At 41.4% G+C, this 11,272-nt stretch overlaps 1 protein-coding gene across 1 annotated transcript; it reads right to left on the reverse strand.

Annotated features, from left to right (window-relative positions):
* Positions 1-1,358: 1,358 nt before the first annotated feature.
* SPRYD7 (SPRY domain containing 7) lies at positions 1,359-11,272 on the reverse strand. The gene is made up of 5 exons (XM_023943139.2): positions 11,129-11,272; positions 9,791-9,907; positions 6,723-6,889; positions 5,042-5,144; positions 1,359-2,584 (listed from the first exon to the last, which is right to left on the reverse strand). Exons 1-5 carry the CDS (start codon positions 11,232-11,234, stop codon positions 2,487-2,489), a joined length of 591 nt encoding a protein of 196 aa, XP_023798907.2. The 5' UTR covers positions 11,235-11,272; the 3' UTR covers positions 1,359-2,486.

An 11,272-nucleotide genomic window follows, 5' to 3' on the forward strand; every position in this document is an offset into this window, starting at 1 on the left:
CTGCCAGGCTGCTTCCAAGATGGATAGCCCTCAGCCTGTTGAGATAGATGGGGTTGTTTCTTCCCAAGTGTAGGACTTGGCACTTCTCCTTGCCGAACTTCCCAAGTTTCCCATCAGCTCATTTCTCCAACTCGTGGTCCCTCTGGATGGCAGCACAACCCTCTGGCATATCAGCCAATCTTTTCAAGTCTGTGTCAGCTGCAAACTTGTTAAAGGTACACTCTGCACCATCATACAGAACGTTAACGAGGATGTTAAAGAGGACTGGAGCCATTATTGTCCCTGGAGTCCAGTGCTGATTACTGGCCTCCAATTAAACTTTGTACCACTCACCTCCCTCTGGGCCTGGCCTTCATCCAGTTTTCAGCCCACCCCACTGTCTGCTCTCACCACAACCTGTCTATTAGGATCTTAAGGGATGTTCCCAATACTAGATCTACAGTTAATTACTGACTTGTCCTATTAGTGCCTTCTCCTTCTCACTGCTGGCCAAGATCAAGCCCAGCAGAGACAGCAGAAGAGCCCCTGGGATAACAGATTAAGAAGGGGTGTGGAGGGGTTGGAAATGGCACCATTTCAGCCAGAGAGAGGGATGAGAACATGAGAGAAACAGCCCCACAGACACCAAGGTCAGTGTAGGGGCAGGAGGTGCTCCTGGCACCAGAGCAGATTCCCCTGCAGCCCCTGGTGCAGCCCATGGTGAGGCAGCTGTGCCCTGTGCAGCCCGTGGGGATCCAAGGGGGAGCAGAAATAAAGCCTGTGAAGGACCCCACCCAGAGCACATGGATGCCCGAAGGAGGCTGTGACCCAGAACAGGTCCCATGGGGACCCATGCTGGAGCTGTCTGTTCCTGAAGGACTGCATCCAGTGTAAGGGATCAATGCTGGAGCAAGTCGTGAAGAACTGCAGCCTATGGAAAGGACTCACATTGGACAAGTTCTGGAGAACCGCCTCCCAAGGGAGGGGCCCATGCTGGAACAGGGTATGTGAGGAGTCAATCCCCTGAGGAAAAAGAAGCAGCAGAGACAACATGTGAGTAACTGAGCACAGCCCCCATTCCTTGTCCCTCTGCGCTGCTGGGGGAACGAGGTAGAGCAAATTGGGAAAAAATTTAAGCCCAGAAAGAAAGGGGAGGGGTGGGGTGAAGGTGTTTCAGGATTTAGGTTTTACTTCTCATTACCCTACTCTGATCTAAGCAGATTTGAAAGGGAAATGATAAAATTCCACTCTGATCTCCCAAGGTTTACACCATAATGGCTGACAAGATTGAAAATAGACTACCCAATACTGTCACGTGACGGCAAGGCTAAAAGGAAGGAAAGCATAGGCCACGGAATTAAGACACGTGCAGTAAATCCTAAGGTGAAAGGCTTTGAGAAAGCTGTTTGTATTTGAAAATTTTAGAATAAGGTAATTTCTAAAAATATTTAAATAAAATCATTTATGAGAACACATTAATCCAGGAAAGGCCAAAACCAAAACACAAACATTCAGTATGAAGATATTTTTTTACAATAAAAATTCTTCTAGGAAGTATATTAAATATGACAAGAGGGGAAAAAATAGCATCTCACAATGTATATTCAAGGGCATCACATTTTAGAACAATGTCTTAGCCATTTATAAATGATTCACAAAGAAATTAAATATGCTATTCCATAAGAGAATAATCTAATTTACAGTTGAGATGTAAGGCTTCACCATAACATCTCATACCCTTCACCCGGATCTTTGCTTACCCAAGTTGAGTGATCTGTACTTACTCTCTTACCAGAGTAACAGAGCATGATGGTCCTCAAACACACAGGTAGTGTTCAGGTTTGCTTTTTAAAGTTCAACAAAAAAGTATTACTAGAAAAATTCTAAATTTTTTTGGTCACAATAAAAGCAAATGAAAAGCTAGAAGAAACAGATAAGTTGTATTTGCTAGTCTAAGTTTGAGGGAATGGATTAACCTACACCTTGCCAAAATAAAATGATCTAGCTGCTAGTTATGCCATTGTATTATTAGTCATTGTGCACAACTGGGACACCACAACTCCAAATCACAGACTAGAAACACAGTGTATCTTTTAAAGAAATTACATTATTTCTGTGAGAAAAAGGCTGGGGGGAAAAAGTCAGGAGAACTACCCGTCTCCATAGCTATCATATGCATAAGAACTATTTGCCTTACAGAGCTCCAGTTTATTCAAAATACTGAATGTAATACTGACAACAGCAAAATCTCTTAGTCTTCTTATGCATCAAGTACAAATCAGAGAAAAACCCTGCCCCAAAACACTCATTTTCAACCACAAAACAATGCCAGAAAACTCTTATTTGCAACACATTTACCTGGTGTTGCAGTTAACATATTTATTCTGCAGACAACAGTCACAAGTACTTACTAAAAATACAGATATGTTTCCTAAAAATAAAGTGAGGCTTCAAGATGACAAAGCTTTTGTAACAGTGCAGGGTGCAAATTCTCAGTATGAAGACATTCAGAAGATTTGCTGCTCAAAGAGGATCTTTTCAAACCCGGGTGGAGGTGTATGATAAAATTCACTGAACTGACAATCCAGAATGGCACTGTCATCAACTGCAGAAGAAAACAAAAAAGAAGGAATTAAAGAAGAAACACTTACAGTCTGATCCTCTTTTACACCATCTTAATAGACTGTGCTCAAACCACAAAGAATTTCTTCAGTACATCCATTACATATACAGAATTAAAAGAAATCTCTTCAATGAATTTGGTAAGGCCTTATGCCAGGAGAACAAACCATCTCTCTTCTCTGCTGTTTACTTGGTTAATGGCTCCTTGGTGAAGTCAATGAGAATGCCTAATTTCACTGGGAGTGTTAGCAGAGCTTCAGGCTATTGATTCCAAATTTTCTACTCCATTTCTCCAGAAATACACAGATTATGGTTGCTACCAGATAAACCTTGCAGGGATGTCACCTCTTCATGTGCATATTTTTCTGTTCCTAATTCTGCTGTCTACTGTGGATTTCTGGAGGTTTACAATGTTTCACATGTCTGCAGTGGTTGGTATCAAACCATCAGTTTTAGCATATGATCCAAAGAGAGCTTCTTGAAGCTGGAAGTTAATGTGTTTTTTTTACAGAGCTTCTCCCAGTTTTTGACTCCCTGCATAATCTACCCACCTGCAACAGCACTTTCAATGTAGAATGTAAAGAAGAAGCTGCTGAGTATTTTCAGAGCAACACTTTTGTGTACTTCACTAGCAAACTGAAACACCCATCTAGTCAGAAAAGCAAGGTCTCTTTCAAAGACAACTTCTGAGATGAACCCGTCAGACTATCAACATTAGTTCAAACAAGAGAAACTTTATCTCTGTATTTAGGAATTTAGCTATCTCAGAGACAAGGTCAGAATTTTTTCCCACATAGGCTTTGTGAAAACTCCTATCAGTGTGTTTGTACAGTTCTCTAGTGCTTATGCAGTGTTTATGTCTTGCTTCCATGAAAGTGCCTGAGGTACAGCTGCTGTAGGGAATAACCTTTATGCCCATTTTTTTGTTTTATTTTCTCAAGCTTGACACTGTGCTTGCCTGACCTATCACGGTCCTTTTAAAAAGATACCTATAGTTCTACTCTGAATAGGGTAAATGTTTGAGAAACTCTCCTCTCTGTGGTCAAATCCTTCCACAGGACTAAAAGTTCACGTTAAATTAAGGACACTTATAATTGAAATTTATACCAAATAAGTAGTGTACAAAAACAACCTGCAGGCTTCAAGTTATAGCTATATGTAGGAGACATGGTAATTATGATGAAATTATGCCCACTTGTGGAAGAAGACAAAAAGAGCCAGGCAACAAAAGGTCACTGCATTCCCCAGGCACAGAACTTCTTTGGTCAGAGAAAAAAGATTAGCAGTTGGCTAACATGTCACCAAGTATTTTCTGAAAGCAACCTTCATTCTTCATGCTGTGTTAGACCCCTTCCAAAACAGGGGGAAGATGCAGCCACACAGCAACTCTTGTGCTGCTGTTCATGGAGATTCGGCACGAGTTGATCCCGCCGAGCTGCCACAGCATTTTAGCAGCGCCATCACGTGGCTGAACGACACATCACAACTTGACCAGATGAAACGTCCCACCCTTACGGCTTGGAAGCAAGTAATTCACCAGCTACATTTATAGACTTCGAAGACTCTACAACACATCTGGAGTATTTTCTTCCTCTTCATAAAATTCCGCATCAATCAAAATGTATCAAGATATAAATGGGAATATGCGATGCCATTATGAACAGTTCATTAGGAACCCACCATGAAATTAAAAATTATCCCCATCACATAGCTAATGGTTATGCTGAAGACCAAGATGATTTTGGCTACTACTTAGATGAGGCTCAGATAAATTGAAGATGGAGTTCCTGGAGCAGATCCAGATGATGGTGACAAAGATGATGAGGGGAACGGAGCATCTTTCCTATCAGAAAAGGCTGAGGGAGCTAGGCCTGTTCAGTCTTGAAAAGAGATGACTGAGAAGGGACTTCCTCAATGTCTATGAGTAAGTGAAGAGGAGGTGCCAAGAGGGTGGATCCAGGCATTGCTTGGTGGTGCCAAGCAATAGGACAAGCAGCAGTGGGCAGAAACTGCACAGGAAGTTCGAGAAAATGCAAACAACAATTCTATTGCTATGTAACACTGAAGGCATTTATGACATGAAATTAAAAGGCACAAGTATCAAGCTTCATAGATAAAACAGATTAACCCACAAGTCTGCCATCTGCTTCATACTTTTTTTACCTGGCACTTTTAGACTGAGTGCAGCAACTCCTCAGCTTACTGAATGTGGATACTAAGCAGTTAGTAAGTAGTGCTTTTTTTCCTATTAAACAGCATTAAAAATTAGGCAAAAATATTCTTTTGTAATTTCCTAGGTTTGCATTTTCATATAATTAATTGTTGTAGTTGCCAAGAATAGATGATTGATGTGTGTTTCATTTAAGTGAGAAGAATACACAGCTCACAAAACAGAACTGGAATGAAAATATTTTCCATAATGTGAAAATCTCTGACTTACCGTAGACCACTGGATAGACAGTCCCCCTGATTCCTGAAGCTGGACAGTGCATGTTCTTGCCATTTAAATATACATTTAATTCTACATGGTCATATGTAATGCCCTAAAAAGTACAGAAAATTAACAAAAAAAAAAAAAAAAAGCATCAACAAATTTTTATGTATAAGACTGTTACTTCACTTTAGCCACAGGCAGATTTTAACACCATTATGCAAACCACAGCATCCTAGACAAACTCACTTGACATATTCCTGCCAAGGACTAGAAGTTAATAAAAGACCAGTAACATCCATATTTTCAAACACTCAGGATTCCTTAATGCCTGTTCAACTGAGATGCAGCACACTACTGCACAGTATGCTTTGCATCTTACTGAGTTTACAAAACAAATTTCTACACTTCACCATGTTAAAAAAACATAAGGTGTTCAATGATTTTGAGTATGAAGCAGTTTGAAATCTTCTTGTTTGTATCTTCTCACAGAAATAACTTTTAATGATGCCACGAACTGAGTTCATCCTTCCATACCTCCAGATGGATACCTCTCTCAGTTCATTTACTCTGCTGGCAGCAACACACCATGGTTTCACACACAATGCTATAAATATGCTGACTACAGAGCAGAAAGCAAACACTAACAAGATAGTAACTTAAGATTACTTATCTGCTAGCTAAAGGACTTTTCTCACTGCTTTGGTATGTTTCATGACAGAACAAAATAACTTGATGTTTATGGAAAAGGGGGAGTTAGCAGTAACACATCAGTCTGGGTTTTTTTGTGATTAGTTGAAGCTGTTCAGACCACGCTAGTTCACCAAACCCTGAAGCAGACTGCAACCCATCAAAAAACAGTTTAAAAGAACAGTATTGTATCAGAGGGTAAAGGGTACAGATCTCAACCTTAGCTGTTTGGGGCTTCTAAAGATGGCATTTCTAACCACGGCTATAGATAGGCCAGTTACCCAGCATGAAAAAGTGGGGGTGATAAATGGTATCAACTTCATTGCATTGCTGTCATTACTTTTGAAAATATGTAAGAGGACATGGAGAAAATGACAGTACTAAAAAAATACTTTGTTCAAAGTCACTTAAGGATGTTTTGAGAAACCTGAAATAGTAAGGTACAAGAAAATGAAATTCAATCATTTTTCCAGTGAACATTCCCCCTCCCCACTTAATATCCCCACAAACTACAAAAGTTCAGCTAAAAATACAATTAATTTATCACCCAGGACCCATCTCTGCTCCCCTCTGTCCTTCTAATCATTAACCAGTTAGCTAAGGGACCTTGAGTTCAGCTGGGCATGGTGCATAGCCATGTAATGCATTCCAGCACATTGTTTGTTCAGGAAGGTCCCATCTCAAATAACGTAAGATCCTTGTGATGGGAGTTGTCAGTCAGATAGATCCTGCAATATCTGCAGATACTGCAATATCAGAAACTATTTCTCAAACTCTGGTCAAGTCCATCCCTCATTAGGAACCCACCAATACCAAGAGTGAAGTCCACACATATCCAGGCTGCTGATCCATTCAAAGTCAGAAGGAATTTAAATCCCAGCACTTTCCAAACCGGGAGATGCAAACTGAACAATTTGACTTAAAACAGTCAGTTTGACCTTTGAGCTGTAAATAAGAGACATTTGGGAACAGGTGAGGAAGCAAGCCTTAAGAAACTCACCACCACATCACCTTCCTGAGGAAGGTTGTTTGCTGGTAGCCTATTTTTCTCCTCATTGTTATAGTAAAGAGCTCCATCATTTCTCATCACCAGGCTGTGGACATCTCGACCAAGGGGAATTTGATTCAAGTTTGCTTTCTGCGTTGCAACTCCAATACCCCAAATCCCTAAAATGTGACATTAACACAGTAAGAAAAAAAAAAAGTTATTTTGAAGACTGAAACAGGACAGATAAAGAATTTGTTTTTTAAATTAATGCCATGATGGTACTACCAGTAAATATCTCCTGTGAATATCAGAAATATTGTAGGTTAGCTCTGCTAGCTCTAGCAGCTGAGCACCATCCAGCCATTCTCTCCCCTCTCTAAGCCCCCATGGAATGGAGGAAGAGGAAGGGAAGAGTAAAACCTAGAAAACTTGTGGCTAAAAATAAAAACTGTTTAGTAAGTAAAGCAGAAGTGAAAGAGGCAACAAAACTAAGTGATGCAATGGCAGTCACTAACCACCTCCCATGGGTAGACTGATGCCCTGTCAATTCCCAAGGAAAAGATGGCTAATCTCCCTAAATCCCCTCCTGTCCTAAACAAGACAGGTGTTACGTGGTATGGAGTATCTCTTTGTTTGGGTCATCCACCTGGATATGTCCCCTCACAAGCTCTTATGCAACCCTAATTGTATTCACTGGAGGGGCAGAGTGAGAAACAGAGGAGGTTTTGATGCTGTGCAAACCCTGCTCAGCAACAGCTAAAATATTGGCGTGTTATCAGTATTGTTTTTTTATCAGTATTGCTTTGGTCACAAATCTAAAACACAGAATCATAGCAGCTGCTATGAAGATAATTAACTTCATCTTGATCAGACCCAGCACAAGCAGCCACAGTAGACTGAAGACAAACAGCATCTATCTTGAAAAAGAAGGATCCCTGAAAAAGAGAATTGTAACCACTCAGCTTAACTTTTATTCCCAGAAAAATACTGAAAACAAACTCTGAGACTGTAGGAGGATACAAAAAATAAATACAACTAGCATGGATATGTAAACAACAAATTTTCCTTTTTCAGCTAGTTAGACTAGTCTTGTGGAAAAAAATAAAGTGTTAATATTATAGATCTTGATATTATTTTTGAAACTCATACAACACTGAAATAGTCAAATGATGAAAACATGGTCTAGACAGTTACAGAAATACGAAGGCACGAGTGGTTAGAAAACTATTCCAGGATTACTCATCAGTAGCATCCTGTCAAATCAAAAGAGATGACTCAAGTGGGGTTTGAGGTTTTGCATTGAATGCACAAGGTCAGATACTGTTCTGTATTCCCATCAATTAGTTGCATAACTTGACAATGAGTTGATTAAATGCGTTGCCAATCTCAGCCTGACAGGACTGCAAGCTCTTGACAGGCCCCTTGAGTTAAAAGTGATCCTCACTAACTGGTTAGAAATAAAGAAAGCGCATCTGTTTTCACTAAATTATGAAAAAGAGCAGGTAAGTAAGAACACTAAGTGGCACAAGTACAGTAGTGGCTTGGTAACCAGTTCACAGACCACTTGCTGAGTGCGAGTGCGCCCTACCGCTGTGGAAAACTTCTGGATGTGTGGCACATATAAAACAGATGAGGTCATCTACTGTTGCTGCAGCTGAAGCAGAGCATCCATTTTAAGCACTGTACCTCAAAACAGATTAGACTGACTAGAGATATTGTAGAAAAAAACATAAAACCAATCAAAAGTGTAAAAACTTTACCTATAAGAAGACAATAAAAAAAACCTCAACAAGCTGGGGCTGTTTAGACTAGAGAAGACTAAAATGAGGCAAAAATGTAAGAAACTTATATTCAAAAGATGAAACTGTAGAATAATTTACTCTCATGCTAAGAATGAGAAGGACAAGTGAAATTTGACTTCAGAAAATTTTACAATGGTCAGGATGACCCCACAGACAACCTCCACTGGACTGTGCAGGGACACTTCTGGAAATCAAAGATTTACTTTATGTCTTTTAGAGTTCTCCTGCCTTGGAGCACAGGAATAGAGGAAAAAAGGCTCACAGGGACCATGAGAGTTTATTTCCTGTGTTTCTCAAGTGTAAGAACATGGATACGTATCTATGTGAATAGCGACCATGTATGAACACCACCTGCAATGGGTTCTTCCCAACGTAAAGGCTAATAAAATTGCCAATTTAAGATGGATATGGGCTTACATGTAGCTTAAAACTAACCAGCTAGCTGGACTGCAAGGTGTTATTGGCAGATCTGTGTTCATGGTGCCTGTACTCCCACCCACCTGAAGGCAAACAACTCTTACCCAAAAAATGTCAGCATCAAGCTCCAGCTGGTAGGTAAGGCCTGCCTCTGGACTAGCACTTCCCTTCTTCTTCCTTCCCCACACACACTTAGAGAAAGCTCAGCTTCATTTTCAGAGCATCTGCTAGCAGCTTTTAAAAGTACAGGCTGATTTTTCATGCTAGAATACAAGCAAGCCTGGAGTGCTCTCTTTGATACTGAAGCTGACCATATTTGTAGGAGCAAAATAAAGGAACAAAGTGCTGAAAGGCTCCTCTGGATAAGGAAGTGTCAGAATAAGTGCTTCACACTTGATCTGAATAGCAAAGGGTAGCACAAGGAGCATTACCCTTGCTTGGGCAAACAGTGCCTGCTAAGAGCAAGTAAGAGTAGACAAATAGATACAAATACCACTGGATAAACTGCACTCCTTTAAAAAGACTCGATAGCTACAGTGTTTTATGGGGTCATAAGCATTTATTGAGCAAAAATAATTTCTAAAATATGCCACCTGAAAAACATGGCTATAACAGCATACAAAACAATGTAGGGGTTTAGTATTTGCACTCCTCTAGTAATACACTTACTATTATTCTTAATATTTTAGAGTAAAAATTAAAAAAAAGGAAAAAAAAAAGTATTTCCTTTCACACAGTAATTTATAAATCTCTCTAATATTCACAAGTTTAAGGATGCAATTAGAAAGATGCACGTGCCAAGCATTTGAGATATTTCCACCAGCAGGCAAGTTTAAAGTTGTATATTTTTTGCTGACTAACCTGTGGACTGGATTTTAAACTCAAAATAGCTCTTGTTCTGATGCAAAGGTGCATTGGCTAAGCAGCCTCCCGTGCCACATATTCTTCTGCCATTCTTAACAATGACGACATCTGTTCCTGCAAGAAAAAAAAACCCACAGAACTTCAAAACATTTTTAAAAATCTGAAAACAGCCTCAAAAGCTCTAAACATTGTGAGCAGTTTTTGCTACTTCTGCCCCAAGTAAAAGCTTCATTAGTCTGTGAAAAATATGATGATGGGCCTTGCTTTGAAGCAAGAGAAGGAAGGTTGTTTACAGAGTAGTTCATCTTTCCACTAGGGTATATTCATTTAAGATCTATAAGCTGATCTAATTTTCACCTCTTGGGCTTTATGGCACCATGCTGATTACAACCTTTGCTTAGCCACATCAGAAGCATAACTTACAATTTAGTCAGAAAGGGTTCACTGTGAGACCAAAGCCCTGAACTCTGTTCTCTAACATCGGAGAAAAAGCATTCTGCAACAAAAAGGAAAAGCATATCGGGTAGAAATGATTGATGGAATTGCAAGGCGTTTAGTTAGTCTCTGAAATAGTCCTTCTATTAGAAATGTGCCTGCCAATACAGAGAGAAAAAAAATCCTCGGCTAAATTTTCCTTCTCCATTGGACGACTTCATCCTTAGGCACTGTTGTTGTCCTCCCAAGCACATGGGATGCTGTGGCTAACAATTGTGCTCGAGCACTGGACCGTACCTATTCTTTCCCAGCCCTTTCCCCACTCTGCTGCTGCTGGCCCTGAACCCTCCTCTCCCCAACAAAGCCCGGGCACGGTTCTGTGGGTAGCTCAGGCTAAGGGTGATTCTCAAAAGAGCAGGACAAGACTGCATGGCCTGGCTCCTTCTTCATCTCCACTGCCCTGACTGGAGGTGGAGTCTCCGTCCCTGGAGAGGTTTAAGGAACGGCTGGACGTGGCACCTGGTCTGGCTGACATGGTAGTGTTGGGTCCCAGGTTGGACTCGATGACCTCAGAAGTCTTTCCCAACCTCAAAGATTCTGTGGTTCTGTGAACTCAGCCCCTCGCCTCAGAACCACCCCTGCCCACCCTGCTCACGACAGCCCCCCTCGGGCACCTCACACACTCATTGTGCCGATCAACTGCACTTAAACCCGAACTGCTTTAAGCCACTTTTTAAACCAAGCTTCCTTATTTTTCTTTTCCCTTAAAACTACCAATTCCTGCTAAAGAAGTAGCCCCAAAACGACTTTCCCAGCGGTTACCCCCGTGCCGCACCCTGGGGCTGCGGCCCTGCCCGCCGGGGAGCCGCCCGGCGGCAGCAGCGGCCCTGCCCCGCTCACCCATGCGCTGCGTGTCCAGGTGCACGGCCGGCATCTCCTTGAGCGGGATGTGCCCGGCGCCGCCATCCCGGCACCAGGAGAAGCAGCAGAACACGGAGGCGGCCATGGCCGGCCGCACCCCCCGCACCGCGCAGGCGCAACGGC

The sequence above is a fragment of the Cyanistes caeruleus genome, chromosome 3 (genome assembly GCF_971803275.1).
Source record: "Cyanistes caeruleus chromosome 3, bCyaCae1.hap1.1, whole genome shotgun sequence".
Taxonomy (NCBI): Eukaryota; Metazoa; Chordata; class Aves; order Passeriformes; family Paridae; genus Cyanistes; species Cyanistes caeruleus.

Coding starts and splice junctions, on each gene's coding strand:
- SPRYD7 (XM_023943139.2), bottom strand. CDS start 11,234: ATGGCCGCCTCCGTGTTCTGCTGCTTCTCCTGGTGCCGGGATGGCGGC. Junction 9,908..11,128: donor CCTGGACACGCAGCGCATGG/GTGAGCGGGGCA, acceptor TTTTTCTTGCAG/GAACAGATGTCGTCATTGTT. Junction 2,585..5,041: donor TGTCTATCCAGTGGTCTACG/GTAAGTCAGAGA, acceptor TTTCTTCTGCAG/TTGATGACAGTGCCATTCTG.